This window comes from Orbicella faveolata, unplaced genomic scaffold (assembly GCF_042242905.1).
Source record: "Orbicella faveolata isolate gen_17 unplaced genomic scaffold, um_ofav_v1 contig_47, whole genome shotgun sequence".
Classification (NCBI taxonomy): Eukaryota; Metazoa; Cnidaria; class Anthozoa; order Scleractinia; family Merulinidae; genus Orbicella; species Orbicella faveolata.
The window spans coordinates 3,365,585-3,381,824 of NW_028301577.1; the positions used below are offsets into that span (position 1 = coordinate 3,365,585).

Genomic DNA, 16,240 nt, shown 5'->3' on the forward strand with positions numbered 1-16,240 from the left:
GGAAACTGGATCGAGCCACTACTCGGGTAGTTCCCAGGTTTTCGCTGGTTTTAAGATGGCGCCAGGTCGAAGGTAAACATGGTTGTGTTATTCTTTGTTCCAATTCACAATTTTATGCTTCCCAAAAGGTAATAGCCAGTGTGTGATAAATTATTCGCTGGTAGAATTTTTCAACGTTATTTTCTAGTTTGTTTCTTTCATTTCTTTGCTATAGTCATTTCGAGACTGCACAGTTAAAAATACTAGGCCTAGGCTTCAAGTATTTTGAGCACTGCCAGCAGTGGAGTGTTATTATTTACGGATTTAAAACGTTCACAGCGTATTTTATTGTATTTTATTGTACAGTACATAACTGAGGAAAAAAATTAGCGCTCTAGCTACTCATCCACAGGGGAGGGTTGCAGGGAGGGTCCCTGGGAGGGGAGGGGGGTGGAGACATGTCTAAGATGCTTCTAAGCATCATTTCAGCAGTAAATGTAGTGTAGTTTTATTAGATAGCTCTTCCATCTCCTTGGGTTCTACTTGAAAAATATCTTCTTTCCATTGAATTGATACTAATCAGTCACTAATGATTTTTTAGTGATAGGTAAGTTGGAGGGTTTTATATTTTTTTGTTAGAACAGGGCCCAATCATCCGGGACAAGTAGATATCCCTGCCAGGCAAGTGACTTTTTATTCTCACTTGCCTGATGGGCAAGGGATCAGGTAAGTCCTCTACCAATGAGATAAAAAAAGAGCAACCTGAGACTTGCTCAGAGGAAGCACAATTTGAGAGCTAATTGTCCAAAGAGCAAGCTGGAAGTCAAGTTGTTTTTAGCCCTGTAGATGGCAGGAAGGAGAGAAGGGACTTCTTATGACTCATTGCAAATGTTTGTTTTAGAGGTCTATGACTCACACTTGGTACCTAATTATTCAGGAGAGGGCTGGAGAACTACTTACACTAGCAGCCCATTTTTCTCTTTCTCCTTCTTCTCTCTTCCTCTCCCCTCACTTCTCACTACCCCTCTGACCATACCACCCACCCTCCTTGACTTTGCAAAGTTATAAAAAAGTTACACTTTTACACACTTTTACTATTCTGCAGAAATCACCTTGATGAAACAATGTACTGGCAGCAACCAATTTGAAGTATGATTTCTCAACTAAGAAATTTAAGGTGTCATCACCTTCGCTGTCTTCACCTGGTTCATCCTCGACACTATGCTAGCCTTCAATCAATCAAACCTAAGGCTGTGGCATTTGACATGGGTGGAGTGGTGCTCCCTTCTCCATTGCCCTTGATTGATCAGTTTGAAGATAGTCATGGCCTACAAAGAGGTTCTATTGCCTCAGCTATCAATGCTGGTGGCGAGAGAGGTAATTAAATGGACTTATATCGTTAACAGTAAGTACACCGTAAAGGTAGGTATAGTCTACATACAGGGCAAATGGCCCATCAGGCTGGAGCTTATCTCAGTTTCTGTAGCATGAAGTGACTAGGAGTATTTTTACTCCTCCCTGGATGGGAGGCTAATCCATTGCACGGTTAGCCCCAACATTAAATTCACCAGTACCATTTTGCATTCCTGGGTGGAGAGAGGTACTGTGAGAGTAAAGTGTCTTGTCCAAGAACACTACATGTACACAATGTCTCCAGCCAGGGCTTGGATGGGCTCAAGCCTGGGCTGTATGATCCAGATCGAGTTGAGTGCACTGACCATCTCCGCATTGTTATTAAAAGTGTTAATGTTTAATTAACCTGTGCTCACTCACTAACTCATTTAAACTCTTTCATGCTAATTTACATGCATTGTCATGACTTCTGCCTCCTTCCTCCTTTTAATATCAAACTACATAAATGTGTGCAAGGGAGGTTGTCTCCAACAGTCCAGGGCTAGTTGATTTTGTAGTCAGGCTAGTCTCACCTCACAGGCAATTAAAATTTTTTCTGGAAGATGTTTGAGTAAATTAAAATAATTTGTATAAAAATTACTTATAGAGGTATAATTATTGCATTCATTTAATTTCAAGTTAATTAATCATGCTTATTACCAAGCAAAACGTTTTCTTTTGGGGGCGGATGGAAGGGGGCAAGGGGCTCCTCCCATGGGTGGACACCTTCAGGAAGTGAACACGTAGTCACATAATACAAGCCTCATACAAATGCGGCATCTTTAACCTTCCATATATATATAAGTAATTACTTTCCATTAAAGGACACTTTCCCAGTCCCACCTCTGGTTCAACTGTACTTACAGGTGTCTGGGCACAGTTAGAATGTGGAACTCTCCTACCAGGAGAATTTGCTCAGAAATTTGGAGACGTCGTACAATCCATGACCCAGCAAAGTGTAAACATGACGGAGCTGTTACCAAGCATTCAGACAGCAATGTTTGAGCCCTATCCTGAGGTCCTAACAGCAATTCAGTGCATCAGAGCAGAGGGCTTAAAAACTGCCTTAGTAACAAACAACTGGTTGATGGAAAATGGAAAGTCATTTTGCCCGGTAGATGTGGAACATTTCGATGTGGTGAGTTCTTTATTTTATGTTGTTTTTTTTTCTCTCACTAGCAAGCACTGTCAACCCATTTTCTGTTTATTGTCTTCCTGCTGAAAAGAACAAGAGCAGCTGCTTTCCTGACAAGCCTATAATCATACAACTGTGTTTGTTTCATCTTTCTCCTCTTCTTCCTCCTCATCCTGCTCTTCCTCTGCCTTCTCCACCTGCTGACCAACTCCCTTCTCTATCCTTGTTGTCCTTCTCCTTGTCCTTACCCATTTCCTTCTCCAGACTCCATCTTTCTCCTTCCCTCTTTTGCTCCTCTGACTCCCCCCCTTCTTTCTCCAACACCTCCTCTCTTGTTGTCTTTCTCTTCGTCTGCCCAAGTTGTTTTTGATCAAATCATGTCTGGTTTGAGTTGTCGAGATTGAGAGATCCCACTGACACTGATTCCATAATTTCACTACTCTGACACCAAATTCTCATCATCCAAACTCTCATGTGTTTTAGAATATATGCAAAAATTTGAGCCATGCTTAACCCATTGACTCCTGTGCTGCCCGTAACCACCCATGACAAGCCTTGGCCTTTGTTCCACCACTGATGTCATCAGCTTTGACCAAAATTGGCATCATCAATACTCAACTTCTGCAGAAGGAAAAGATCTTTCCAATGATACCCAGATCAGAGTGATCGGCTCAATAGAGCCGGAAATATGTACGAAAACGCTTAGAAATTTGAGTGAAAAACTCAGAGCAAAATTTTCAGCAGCTACATGTGGCTACTCCAGGGTAAAAATTGCCTGTCTCAATGATGCTTTCTCAGACTTTATTGAACTGGAAGGAAGCCCAGTAGAAGGTCAATGACTGCAGCAAAAAGATAAGAAAAGGAGAAAAAGGAAAGGCGAAAAAAATAATTAAAAAAACGAAAAGCCTAAAGACGTAGGTCACTTTCTCAAAATTTTGATTTCTGTGCATACACAAGCAAACATGTTGTAAAACACGATGTTAGTGGAAAGAAAAGCATGCTGTCATGTTGCAAATGCCTTTTTGAGTCGATTGGAGCTAATTTGGCCCATATCCAGCCTGAAAATCTCCAAAATGTCCAAAACCTGTGTTTTTGGCAAAAAGTTCTGGGAGTCAATGGGTTAATCTGATATGTTGCTTGTCTAGGTGTTAGAGTCTGCATTAGAGGGAACAAGGAAACCAGAAGAACAGTTTTACCTCAAGCTGCTTGACAGACTCAAGTTAAATCCAGGGGAGGTGGTGTTTTTAGATGATTTTGGCCAAAATTTGAAGACTGCACAGAAAATGGGCTTTCACACAATTAAGGTACATGTAGGTGTACAGAATAGAATGATAATACTTGGGTCTGGCTGGAATAAAGGTCATGAACAAATGGCAGTCACCTTTGAAACACCTGGCCAAGAGCTTACTTTTGTTGCTAAATATGATTTACAAAATGAAAATATTAATCGAATCATTTCATTATTTTTTGTATCTGATGTGAAGGTTGATGACATCAAAAGTGCTTTACATGAACTGGAGAATGTACTTAGTTTCCCACTAAAAGGTAGTGAAAGACCATAAATATTATATATTAAGAAATAAAATGTCTTTGAACTTGTCCAAAAGCTGAGAAAGACTAGAGAGGAGTAGGCTTTGATAATGCAATTAATTCTTTGAGTGATTATGAGATACGACATGACTCTTGTACATGTATAATGTGGTTGCTTAAATTTGCAGGATTTGTTCCCGGTACCACTGCAGTGCGTAAAGCTCATCAGATTCCTGTTGATTCCCTTGTTGGTTATCTGCAGAAGGAGCTTGGTTTGCACCAAGGAGGTAATGAAAAAAGTTTGTACATTTTATTGACTCTTTTGAACACTGTGGGATTCTGTCACTTTAAAATTGTTTCATTTGTTTGGTTATAAATTACTAGCCTAAGAAACATGCATTCATTACAGCATCACAAGAGAGTTCCACAGCTATACATATTTGTGTAAAATGCATTGAGTACTCCCCTGCTTGCATAAATTAAGCTGCACTGAAAATCTGGTCAAATAATGAAATTTCTTGATGTACCAATGAATGAATTTTTAATTGCCTTTTCAGATCCTCCCATAGTTCGTCAGTTCAAACATGGCCAATCCAATCCTACATACTATGTGGAATATGGAGGACAACGGCTGGTCATTAGGAAAAAGCCTGTGAGTAATTAGCCTGCATTAATTATTGAAAGCAGCAAACAGGAATTATTTGCTGAAGCTTGTGGTATGAAGATCTTTGTTACTGTGTTGAGTCCTTAAACACATCAAGTTGCTGTTAACTCAGCTAACAACTTCATACCACCCTTTTCAAGCTGTTTTTAGTGGGGAAGTTGATAATTGGCCTTCTTTGTCAATGCTATTAACTCTGCACAGCTTCAGAGAATTGCTGAACAGTGATGTGTACAGATCCAGGCAGATATTTCTAGTCCTATTAAAATCACCATGCCCACCTTTACACCCATCAGTATTTTGTTCTAATTCTCTTGGATTGCATGGCTTCCATAATCATTCTCAAGAATGTCAAATCAAGCCCTCCTTCAAAACATGAACAAACAGAAATTAGCAACTCTTAATTTTTCATGTATGCCAGTTTTCTCTTTTAACAAACACATGATGTCCTAAGGTAGACTAGATGTTCTTTGCCATTTCTCCCTCATTAAGCTCACAGCATGTATTTACCTTCATCACTGTTATATTTTTTAGCAAACTGTAATTCACATAATGTCATTGCATTTATTTGGCCCTGAGTCCTGAAGGTTGGAGTTCCCTTAGTGTAAAGTAATTTAACATTTGGTGGTCTGCTCCACTCCACAGCCTGGAAAGCTTTTACCTTCTGCACATGCTGTGGAAAGGGAGTACAAGTGGGTTGTGATCTCAATAATAATTTATCATTCAATATGCTCATGACCTTATTATTTATGTTTGTTGAGGTGGAAATAGCCAGAGGATACACTGAGCTGCATTAAGTACCAAGTCTACTTCTCTTTGTCAACACTATGTCATGACCTGGATTGAATCTCTGCTCAAGTTTTTATCTCAAGTCCAACCAATCATTTACATTGACAGTAGCTGACAAAAATAAAATATTACCTGTGTTCACTTTATATGGGTGTCAATGATATGAGCAAATCTGATCTGTTATATTACCAGCAGAGAATTTATGTCTGGATTTCTGAACAGCCTTCTTTGCTGGTGTACTAGTCTTGTGATCTTAATGCATATTATATTTGACACTCTGTCACTTTTCAGGGTGATGAAAGCCCTTGGTTCTACTGGCGTTCCTGTTCCAAAAACGTTAGCCTTATGTGAGGACAGTAGGTAAATTATCACAGTGCTTTGTCCTCGTTCACTGTTATTTTATCCATTTGTATCCTTTATTTCCTGATGTGAGATTACCCTCTCATTACCCTTCTCCATCCAACTCCACACCCAAGCAGATTAGTCAAGACGTTCCTGGACCTCAAACAGCCTGAGATCGTGTTGCATCTTTTGTTCAATTACTTTTAACTTTGCAGTCATAATTATAGTCTCATTGTTGAGGCATCAAAGACCATCACACTCAGCCTTAATTAGGTGAAACAGCTGGCCTATATCCCTTATTACCCATTACATGTAGTTCTTTTTAGTAAAGCCTTACAGTTTAGGTAGAGATGTAAAAGAAGATGAAAACCGATGCTTGTTTTCCTGGTAGTCCCATTAAACTGATCATTTCAACAATTCTTGTTGCCTGTGTTCTTGACAGGTCTTGTTTAATAACATATGGAGATGTGTTTTTTATCATGTGTGGGGACTAAAATATTTTTTCTTGTACTGTTTTTAATTATAGCATTCTAGGTACTCCATTTTATGTTATGGAATATGCTCAAGGACGCTTATTCAAAGATCCATCGTTGCCCAGTATGACAGTGGAGGAAAGGAAAGTATGTAACTTTTTGAAAGCTTTCTGAGTTAAAGTTTATTTCTTTGTTTCTTGCAAAGAAACCTGGTTTAAATAACTAGCCTTTTGGCCTACATGTAGACATTATGTACCACATGAAAGTAGTAACTACTATAGGGGGGTTGGAATAAAGCGCATTTTTGTGGCCGAAAGTCATTAACGTGCAGAGGAGTACGTCATTCTAAGGTGATATTACACAATCCCACAAAAGCCTCCCTTATACGTTTGCGGTAACTCCCTCAAGCAAGCATGAGTAAATACAATGCAAAAATGCCTTATAAAATTTGCTAAAAAGCTAAGCTGCTCTCCAACCCCACGGAATCGTGGAGGATCACGTTACAAGCTGAAACTACAATACTTCCTTAACTGCCACAAAAAGTTTAGCTCAGTGTATATCTATATAAATTCATTCAGTAACTGGTCTCTGCAGGAAATTTATCATGCGATGAACGAGACACTTTTCAAAATTCACAACGTGGACATTGATGCTGTTGGTCTAGGGGACTTTGGCAAGCGAGGTAAGCTTAATACTCTTTGTGATACAGCTAGGGAAACAAGGTGCTGAAACACGTAAATCCTTATAGAAGGTCAGTCCTTGAACCAAATGGTAGCTTGCAAGAGCAGTAACGAGCAGACGAAAGAGAAAGTTGTTCAGTTCTGTCAGCTCCCTATCAGAAGTGTATGCTATACATTTGCCTTGTATCATAATTTCTAAGGAAAAACACAAGGTTGGGCTTAAACAACTATAGATTGTTTCCAACCGTAAAACGGAGGTGCTTGTTCCTCCAAGTGGGTTACATTTGGTTGTTCATGTAGGTTGAATGTTCTTTCACAAGATTGTGCTTTACGTTTAGGTAACTACATTCGTCGTCAAACAGAGAGGTGGGCCAAACAGTACGAAGCCAGCAAAACACATGAAATACCAGCTATGGACAAGCTTATAGCGTGGCTGTTAGAAAATGTTCCGACAAATGATTCTACAACCGTTGTTCATGGAGATTTTAGGTCACTAGAGCGTGATAAAAATTTATCGTATTGTTGTTGTTATTGTCCATTGTTGGTTTCTTTGTTTGTTTGTTTGTCTTCATTTTAGCATGTACTTTTTCTCTCAGTTTCCGTTCTCTTTATAACTCTTCACAGTTACCTCAGGAAGTAGTTCACGTAAATATTCATGATGTTTTCTTGCATTGTTGCAGGTTAGACAATTTAATTTTTGACGAGAAAAAGCCAGAAGTAATAGCTGTTTTAGACTGGGAACTATCAACTCTGGGTGACCCGTTGTCAGACTTGGCATACAACTGTCTGCCGCATCATCTCGCTCCAGATTTTCCAGTTCTAAAAGGTAAAAACTTCATACGCTTAATGCATACCACGGAACAGAAAGCGCGTAATTCTCTAATCCTATTCCTAAAATTGTCTGTGAACAGAATGATGACGCCAAGTTACTCGAGCACTACCTTGATTAATGAGTGTTTATGTCTATGGGAGCATATCAGCTACAACGTAGTGGTACAGTGTACAAAATGTTATGATACTGAGAAGTTTCTACCCAAAAAAGACAAGCCACCTCTGTTTAAAGTGGGACACATGAAGTTTTCACTGACAAACGAGATGCCTTCTGTCGTAGTAAATTGCGATTAAATAACATCTTTTTCTTTCCTTACTGGCTAGTGAGCTTTTGCTAATGAACAAATGGGAGACAAGTTTTGATCTTCACATATAATTTCATTGATGACAGTATTTTCGTTTGCTGTTTTTTGTCACCAGGCTTTGCTGATCGTGATCCGAGTTCTCTCGGTATTCCAAGTGACGCGCAGTACATGCAGGAGTACTGTCAGCGAGCAGGGATCCCTCCTGTTGACAACTGGAACTTCTACATGGCATTTTCGTTTTTCCGTGTGGCTGCTATTCTTCAAGGCGTTTACAAAAGAGGCTTACAAGGTCTGTCAATCAGATTCCCAAATAAGGGCGTTAGTCCATGGCATGTGACCAGCCTCGATCTCGGACGCTCTTGATTTATATCTTGTTTGTTCATGACGTCAAGGTCTCGGGTTTGATTCGCCACCAGGCTTAACGCGCTGCTCCAGTTGGAAAGAGGCGAGAACCCCATCTGACTAAATGTACAAGTTGTCTCAGATGCGACAAGTTTTCTTTTAATAGAGAAAAAAAGAAGGGCAAAAGCAAAATTCAAAACCGATATTGTGAGAAAGTCAAAGGTCGTAGTAGTTACGTAGGGTTTGGTCCATTTGTAGGACAAGCCAGCTCTGAAAATGCCAAAGCTGTCGGTATGCTGGCGGAGACGATGGCGAAGACCGGGTGGACACTGGCTGGTAAGCAAGGCACTGGGTCCAACAGTGGTGCCAGTGGAGGTGGCCTGGGAGGAGCAAAGAGAATGTATTCCACTTCCTCTCATGTTGGTACATCAGGTAATGTGGTCTGGCGTCTGAACGGCTGGAAAGTACAGATGAAGTTTTCTTTTTATGTTTTTATTAAGAATCTCAAAGATGACATGTACGGTAATGTTCCAAAATTGAAGCGGTCGGCTTTATTTGTCAGTGACAGGGGTGATGTAGGAATTAACTACACCTATACTCCTAAATTCCTTGTATTGTTTTTTGCTCATTTTCTCAGTGATCTCCGGCGTAGAGGTGGACTATATTATAAGAGTATCACCTGATGAGCGTTGTGACTTTTGTCTCTGATGTTGGAATACATGACGTAATAGGTCGTGACATTTACATAGCACCTCGTCGAATTTCCATCCATTCCATACAGGTCTCCTGCCAATTGACCTCAAGGCTCTTCCATCTCACGTGCAAGAAATGTATAAACAATTATCAGACTTCATGGAGGAACACGTGTATCCCAACGAGGCTGAATTCAACAGGCACCAGGCCTCTGAGCATTGCTGGACTCCGCATCCTTTGGTGGAAGAGATTAAGGTAGTCCTAATCATTGTAAATAACGTCCCCGTTCACCGTGAAGTTTTAAGCGTAAGTTTATTTGTCAATGACTTTCGATATTCATACTCACTCATGTACATTATGAGGGCTGAGTTAAATTGCGTTGACAAATAGCTAGTTATTTTTGAAATAAATTTTAATGGACTGTTGAAATACACCAAACATCATTTAAAGTACAGGAGAAGGCATTTACAAGACAGGCGCGGATCTAGAATAAACGGTGACCAATTTCCGAAACGAGCTAGTTAGATATGAAAGGAGATGGCCCGTTCTAGTTTGTCTATGGTATGCATTGTTCACAGTCCGAGCCTCAAAATTTTCATTTATAGGAAAAAGCTAGATCAGCAGGATTATGGAATCTGTTTATTCCAGTTGAAGCGGATCCTGAAGTCAAATATGGCGCTGGATTAACGAATGTGGAATACGCTTACCTGTGTGAGGTGATGGGAAGATCAGTATACGGACCTGAGGTGTGTGATAAGGCATAGTCATTGTTTTTATAAAAGCGACCAGGATAAAAGGAGTCTTCTGATTGGCCATTTAAACCTTACCTCATACACACACTCTGACAGTGTATTTCGGCAAGGATTGTAGGTTGAACATGACCACTGAAAATAGTGTCTCAAAATTACCTTTTTTTCCGCATATTTCCTTGTTTATCTCTTTCCTTGACAGATGTTTAACTGTTCTGCCCCAGACACGGGCAACATGGAAGTTCTAATAAAATATGGCACTAGTCAACAACAGGTACGAAAACTAATTGCTAAGAATTGTCCTGAGCACACAGTCGTGGCTGCCTTGATACAGAAATCTGAATATCTGACCGCTTTTAGCAAGTAATTTATCATGTTTGTTTACTTTGCGGTCTATTTAGTAGTATTCAAGAGAGTGTTGTCCAAAACACCGGGCAGCCGATTCCAATTCACAAGCAGTTTTGTTCTGAATCAGAATACGGATTTGAAGATCTCGCGTGAATGTGAGCGTGTGGCATGTGGCAGAACAAACCCGAACAAAGATGCCACAGATTGTCGAAACGTCATTCACCAACAACAGTTCTGTTCAGAACTACCCCCCCCCCCCCCGGACGATCACACATACAAGACGAACTATTGATACTAATTCTACATAGGTACTGATCTAGCAGTATTTATTTACTGTCAAGGTTTCTAACCTGAGATCAATAAAGAAGCACGAATATCAGTGACGAGCTTTAATGTTATTCATTGGCTTTCTTGATCATAGGAGAGATGGCTGCAGCCTCTTTTAGATGGAAAAATAAGATCGTGCTTTGCTATGACTGAGCCTAAGGTCAGGTGATTTTTTTTAGCGGGTTCAATTTAGCCAGCATGACAGGTCTCGAGTTATTATTAACCCTGTAAGCCCCAAGGGTGACCTGCATCAAATTTCTCGTAACAATATAAAAATCACGAGCTCGAGAAAAAGTGGGAAGACCGAAATCAATTCCTCCAAAATTTTATTATAAGACAAAGGAAAAAATGATGATTTGATGGTTCGATAAATATTGTATCCACTTTTCAGCAAACAACCTGTGTTTGTTAATCGAGGATACCTGTTCTAATGTTGATATGGAAGCCTTCAGATACTAGCGGTTCCTACACTTAGCCATGTATAATATTCTCTCAGAGCCATTGCTAAAAACAGGCTCTCTTGTGGTGTACATCACAGATTTTAAGATTTACAGTATAAGAACGTTAGAAATCGCACGAGGGCATTGCTTTCTTTCCGTTATGTAAAATTTTTGTTTTTTTCAAATGCTGTCGTCGTTATCCATCTGTGATTACCGTTGCCTTTATTGTAGGTAGCCTCATCAGATGCCACTAACATCGAGTCGTCAATTACACTTGATGGAGATCATTATGTCATCAACGGACACAAATGGTGGACATCAGGTTATAAGTCATTTGGGAATTGTTCAATTATGGGCGCTATCCAAACTGACAACTGGCAAAGAATATCCTTACATCCTTACGTAATTACTTACAAGTCTAAAGTTGCGCCACAAGACGCAGGAGACGCCCAGAGTGAAGTCATAGATTATCAAACCTCTGTTGCTAAAAAAGGATTGCCATGATCTGGGTCTGCTGCGATTATCAGTGAAGATGTTTATGTCCAAGACGATTTGTTTTCCCTGATATATATGCATTTGTAAACACTGAGATAATTGGGTCTAGATTTACACTTCAAAGCAACCTTTTCCAGCAGTATGGCATGAATATTTTTGTTTATTTGTCAAATTGTTTACCAATTACAGGTGGCATGGATCCTCGATGCAAGATTTGTATTTTTATGGGGAAGACTGATCCCGATGCTCCTAAACACAAACAGCAGGTAATGGTCGACAAATGGTTAGCATGGTCTTCTAGAGGGATGGTAGGTGATTTGCCGCAAGCCGTGAGTTTGAGATTTACATTACATTCGAAAGCATTGTAGTATAGCGTGAGAAGTAGAGCGGTTTTCAGCTGAGTGTCATAAAATTAAAACCAAATCAATTACTTACCAATTACACTACTCGGCCAATCTCAAACCATAGTAAAACCAAAACCAAAACCAAAGTAATTGCCTGATTACTTTCGACACTCAGTTGTAAACCGCTCTAACCCCCCAAATGTCTCTTACTGTCAGAAGTGTTTTTCAAGTTACTTATTCTTGGCTTATCCTATTACTTCGGACGAAAAACAGTGACTGTACGAATAATGTACGCGTTCATCAAATTGTTTGCTGTAGTAGTCCTTTTGTCGTAAGTGAATTTTCTATGGTTTCCTTATTTCTTGTCATCACAGCTTTCTTTCCTATGAATTGTAACTTCCAGTATTTTAATTACTCCCTTGTGTTTTTATCTCATCGTAGGCTATGATCCTTGTTCCCATGGACACACCCGGGGTCACTGTTGTACGACCCTTGTCTGTTCTCGGCTACCAAGATCCACCATGTAAATACAGCTTTTTATAATTTCATTTGTTATCCACAATCAACGCTTCCGGTCTTTACGTCTGTGGTATTTTAGTCTGAGTTAGATTTTACAGAGTGGGCGACTGTAATTACCTGCCTAGAACCACATTTTAAAGTATGGTAAACGTAATGTCCTGATAACTATATCACTTTAAACGAAGTGTGGTCGTCCGGATGAGGGTATTTCTTAAAAGAACTGCTGTTGGTGACTGACGTTTCGAAGTCATCATCTTGAGTTAAGTGAATAGTGTTCGTCAGTCGATGTAGTTATAAATCTGATCTTTCCCGTTCGGATAGGTGGTCATGCTGAGGTCATGTTCCAAGATGTTCGAGTGCCCAAGGAGAACATTTTGTTGGGTCCTGGGAGAGGATTCGAGATTGCCCAGGTTAGTAGCAGATGAACAGTTTCAACATAGCAAGGTCGGTAATTTTTGGCTACTTTTCTTAGTGACGTGGTATAATCGAAGAAAGCTTGTTCTCGTTACATTTGCAGGGTCGCTTGGGTCCAGGTCGTATTCATCATTGCATGCGTCTGATAGGTCAGGCCGAGAGATCCCTGGAACTCATGATTGACAGGGTAAGTTATTGTATCCAGCCTCCACTCAAAATTGGAACTTAACCTCCACACTAACCTTACCTAACCTCCACACTAAATTGAAACTTTTTTATTGTAGCGTTACTCATAACCGCGTTTTCTTTTTCGTGACCAGGTCAGGAGCAGGGTGGCTTTTGGCAAACCACTGGTTGAACAAGGAACCATTTTACAAGACATAGCTGAGTCTAGAACAGAGATTGAACAAGCCAGGTGGGTCAGCTTCCGCTCTTAATCCAGTTTCTCCTTACATTGTCTGTACATTGTCAAGAAGCTGAGTAATGAGAACAAAGAAATAATCACCAACTAAAGGGTTAGCAGTAAAATTGTCAGAACTAGCTTTAAAAGTAATGAAAAGCAATCGATAAAGAGAAGAAGTGTTTTGATCTTAGGGCAACATTGCCAAGATGAACAATGATTGCAAAGAAATGTGCGCCGACTAAAAAGATGCCTACAGCCAATTATATTATGGAGATTAATCAGATCGTTGGTAAACCTTCTGTTTCGCTTAAGTCAGTTCATTTTAAAAAAGTTGCATTTAGAGGGCGAAAAAATGTCCACAGTGAGTCCCATTTTTTTTAGTGACTTGACATTTTCTTTTGCAGGCTTCTGACACTGAAGGCTGCCCATTTAATGGATACAGTGGGAAATAAGGTCAATATAACTCTGTTAACACATCTTTTCCAAGCTGAAATTTAATCACACTTTCTTCCTCATTTAGTTTTCTCTTCATGTCTTAGGTCGCTGCTCCAGAGATCGCCATGATTAAGATTGTTGCACCCCGGATGGCACAAAATGTCGTCGACAGAGCTATGCAGGTTTGTCGTGGACTCAGTTAGAAATGGTTAGGGCTTAACCCCTTTTTCACTTTTATTTTGAGAGGGTGGATGTGGACGATTTATGCTCAAATAACGTTCCGTGGTTGACCAGCACACTCTGTAAATTTTCCCTGTGTTTCCCCGCAAGGAGCAATTTCCCTTTGTATTTCTCATTTCCAGGCTTTTGGAGGAGCGGGTCTTTCTTCTGATCAGCCGCTGGCCCAGTTTTGGTCGTGGGCTCGCATTCTTCGTCTCGCAGACGGTCCTGACGAGGTGCATCTTGGGGCTGTGGCAAAGCGAGAAGTAAAAAAAGCTAACGCCAAGGAACAGTAAAATACAGTGTAACAGATGACAACAGTACATCAAGTCCTGTACTCTAGCTTCGTGTTCAACATTCTTTACAGGTGCTGATACAAAGACTGTAAGATGTGTTCCTTCTGCTAAATGTACAATGTCCATTCGCAGGCGACCAACGTTCACAGAAAACGATTTGAATAAAAAAAGCTTTTTTTCCGGACCAATTTTAGCATCCTATTAAAGACGAACTATATTTCTATTTCTCTTGTGCAGAAACCCGTTACGTAACTGATCTGGATTTCAGTCAGTTAAAGAGAAAGGAAAAAAAGAAATAACCAATAAAGGTCAGACTGGGTGGTCAAAGCGCGCAATGAAAACCTTAAAACTGTGCTTCCTAATAGGAGTACGTTCTTACTTTGTTTAGGTAATAATATATCTTCCGTAGGTATTCTATTGTTATGATAAGTTCAACTTAAAAAAGGGAAATGAATTTAGGAATTAAGTAGAAAATCTATATGGTACTTTTGCCACAGCTAGTTATGCAAACGGGTGTTTTTATAGGATTGGAAAAAATGGTTAAAATATAACGTGGAATTGATAACTAGGAAATGAAGAACGTGTGGGATTGATCGATCCTTTTTATATTGAGTTTTAGCAATGGGGGGCTTCATCCGGGAATCTGCGTAGACTTTTAATGAATTGATGGGTGAGGTCGGAATCACAAACTCTGTACCGGCGATAAAATATTTTGGTTATTTCTAGCGACTTTTGCTAGCAAGCTGTCAAAGTATGATGCAAACTTTGAATACGGAAAACTCTCTTTATTTAATTTCTGATTTGACTGTATAAACTGTACTTTTCGAATGAATTCGTCACGAACTTTACAATTGGTATATGCTTAGTAGATGGGCGGTAACCTAATAACAATCTTCTCTACTTTCTTAGTCACTTCTGTATCAACAGACGGGGGGACTACATCTACATTTTCCTTGGCAGCATGAATCGCTGCTACCAACGAACCTTCTTGATGCCCCCTTAAATTAATTTTTACTCCAGCTACAGGAGACGGTTGCCTTAGCAACACAGTGGGTTGCGTATAAAGGGATTTGAAAAACTCGGAGTTGCTCATAAAATACCTATCTCGCATTGGAACCCAATTGTCCTTGAAGCCTGAATAGGACGACGATGCTTTAGCATCGTTCAGTTTGAACACAGAACAAATTTTACCTTTAAGGTGTTCAGGGGTGATATCATATTTATCAACCTTTGGCAGGTGAAATACTGGACGTTCATCTTGTTTCCTGTGCTTTAAAGAAGCTATTGTAGACCTTATCATATTTTCAAGGCGATAGTTCTCAGATCTTAGATCGTTAAAACAGAACGGTTTCTTTCCCTTGTCAGAGGCCGGTTTATAATGAATTTGCTTCCTCTCGATGTTGTTTAATCCAACCTTTTCCTTTAGGCTGACTCGCTGACCCTCCAGTACAGTGGAAGACGAGAGTGAACTCATGTCTTCGTCAGTCTCCTTACAATCTTTCTTAGTTTCTTCTTGGCTCTGATCTAAAGATTCTTCTACGCTTTGAGAACCAGACGAAAACGATGAGTTCTTGCTTGAGTTTTTAACTTCTGGCTTCAGTCCTTGAACTTGGAGTGAAAAGTCATAGCATCGTATTCGTAAAAGAGCTTGTAGATCATTCTTCTCTTCGTGGTTTAGTCTCTTAGTTTTAGCAAGAGCTGGCAACTTAATTTTGCTTTTTTCTTTAACGTCCGTTGTCGTTGACACTTCATTAACTCGTTGACATAAATTCGCCGTAGATTCTTGCGCTAAGCCGGCGTCTTTTTCTGTTTCTCTTGGGCGAAACAGGTTTGTCCCAGTAACGGACATATTGCACTCACTGATAACTGATCGCGGCATTGCGAGCAAGTACTCCAGTCAGTTTGATTCTGCCGTTCTTTGAGAACTTTTCCAAAATTGTCGGAATTTGCACAAGAGACCGAATTTTCGATTAAGAAGAATTATCCGTCTGTCAGTTTTGTGTTCATGTCATCAAAACATAAATTTGGGTTTGTAGACGAGTAGTGCGGCGTAATCTGTATGTGTTCCAGATCAGCCGAGCTACTTTGATGAGTTGATT

The 16,240-nt window shown here is 39.9% G+C and overlaps 2 protein-coding genes across 3 annotated transcripts; one reads left to right on the forward strand and one right to left on the reverse strand.

Moving 5' to 3' along the window:
- Positions 1–34: 34 nt before the first annotated feature.
- Positions 35–14,329, forward strand: LOC110060039 (acyl-CoA dehydrogenase family member 10-like). Of its 2 annotated transcripts, none has more exons than XM_089280011.1 (28): positions 35–72; positions 1,085–1,356; positions 2,238–2,509; positions 3,652–3,810; positions 3,991–4,051; positions 4,225–4,323; positions 4,594–4,688; positions 5,343–5,389; positions 5,778–5,846; positions 6,355–6,448; positions 6,896–6,983; positions 7,320–7,470; positions 7,662–7,807; positions 8,233–8,406; positions 8,718–8,891; positions 9,241–9,407; positions 9,758–9,898; positions 10,104–10,175; positions 10,671–10,736; positions 11,248–11,338; positions 11,701–11,777; positions 12,297–12,378; positions 12,696–12,784; positions 12,892–12,975; positions 13,109–13,203; positions 13,596–13,644; positions 13,731–13,808; positions 13,989–14,329. In XM_089280011.1, exons 2-28 carry the CDS (start codon positions 1,131–1,133, stop codon positions 14,139–14,141), a joined length of 3,099 nt encoding a protein of 1,032 aa, XP_089136137.1. In that variant the 5' UTR covers positions 35–72; positions 1,085–1,130; the 3' UTR covers positions 14,142–14,329. The 2 variants fall into 2 exon arrangements, with proteins under 2 accessions (XP_089136137.1, XP_020622444.2); XM_020766785.2 differs by having other exon boundaries at positions 58–128.
- Positions 14,330–14,917: 588 nt separating this feature from the next.
- Positions 14,918–16,020, reverse strand: LOC149096787 (uncharacterized). The gene has a single exon (XM_089280016.1). The coding sequence runs from the start codon at positions 16,018–16,020 to the stop codon at positions 15,004–15,006; it is 1,017 nt and encodes a 338-aa protein (XP_089136142.1). The 3' UTR covers positions 14,918–15,003.
- Between the last annotated feature and the right edge of the window lie 220 nt (positions 16,021–16,240).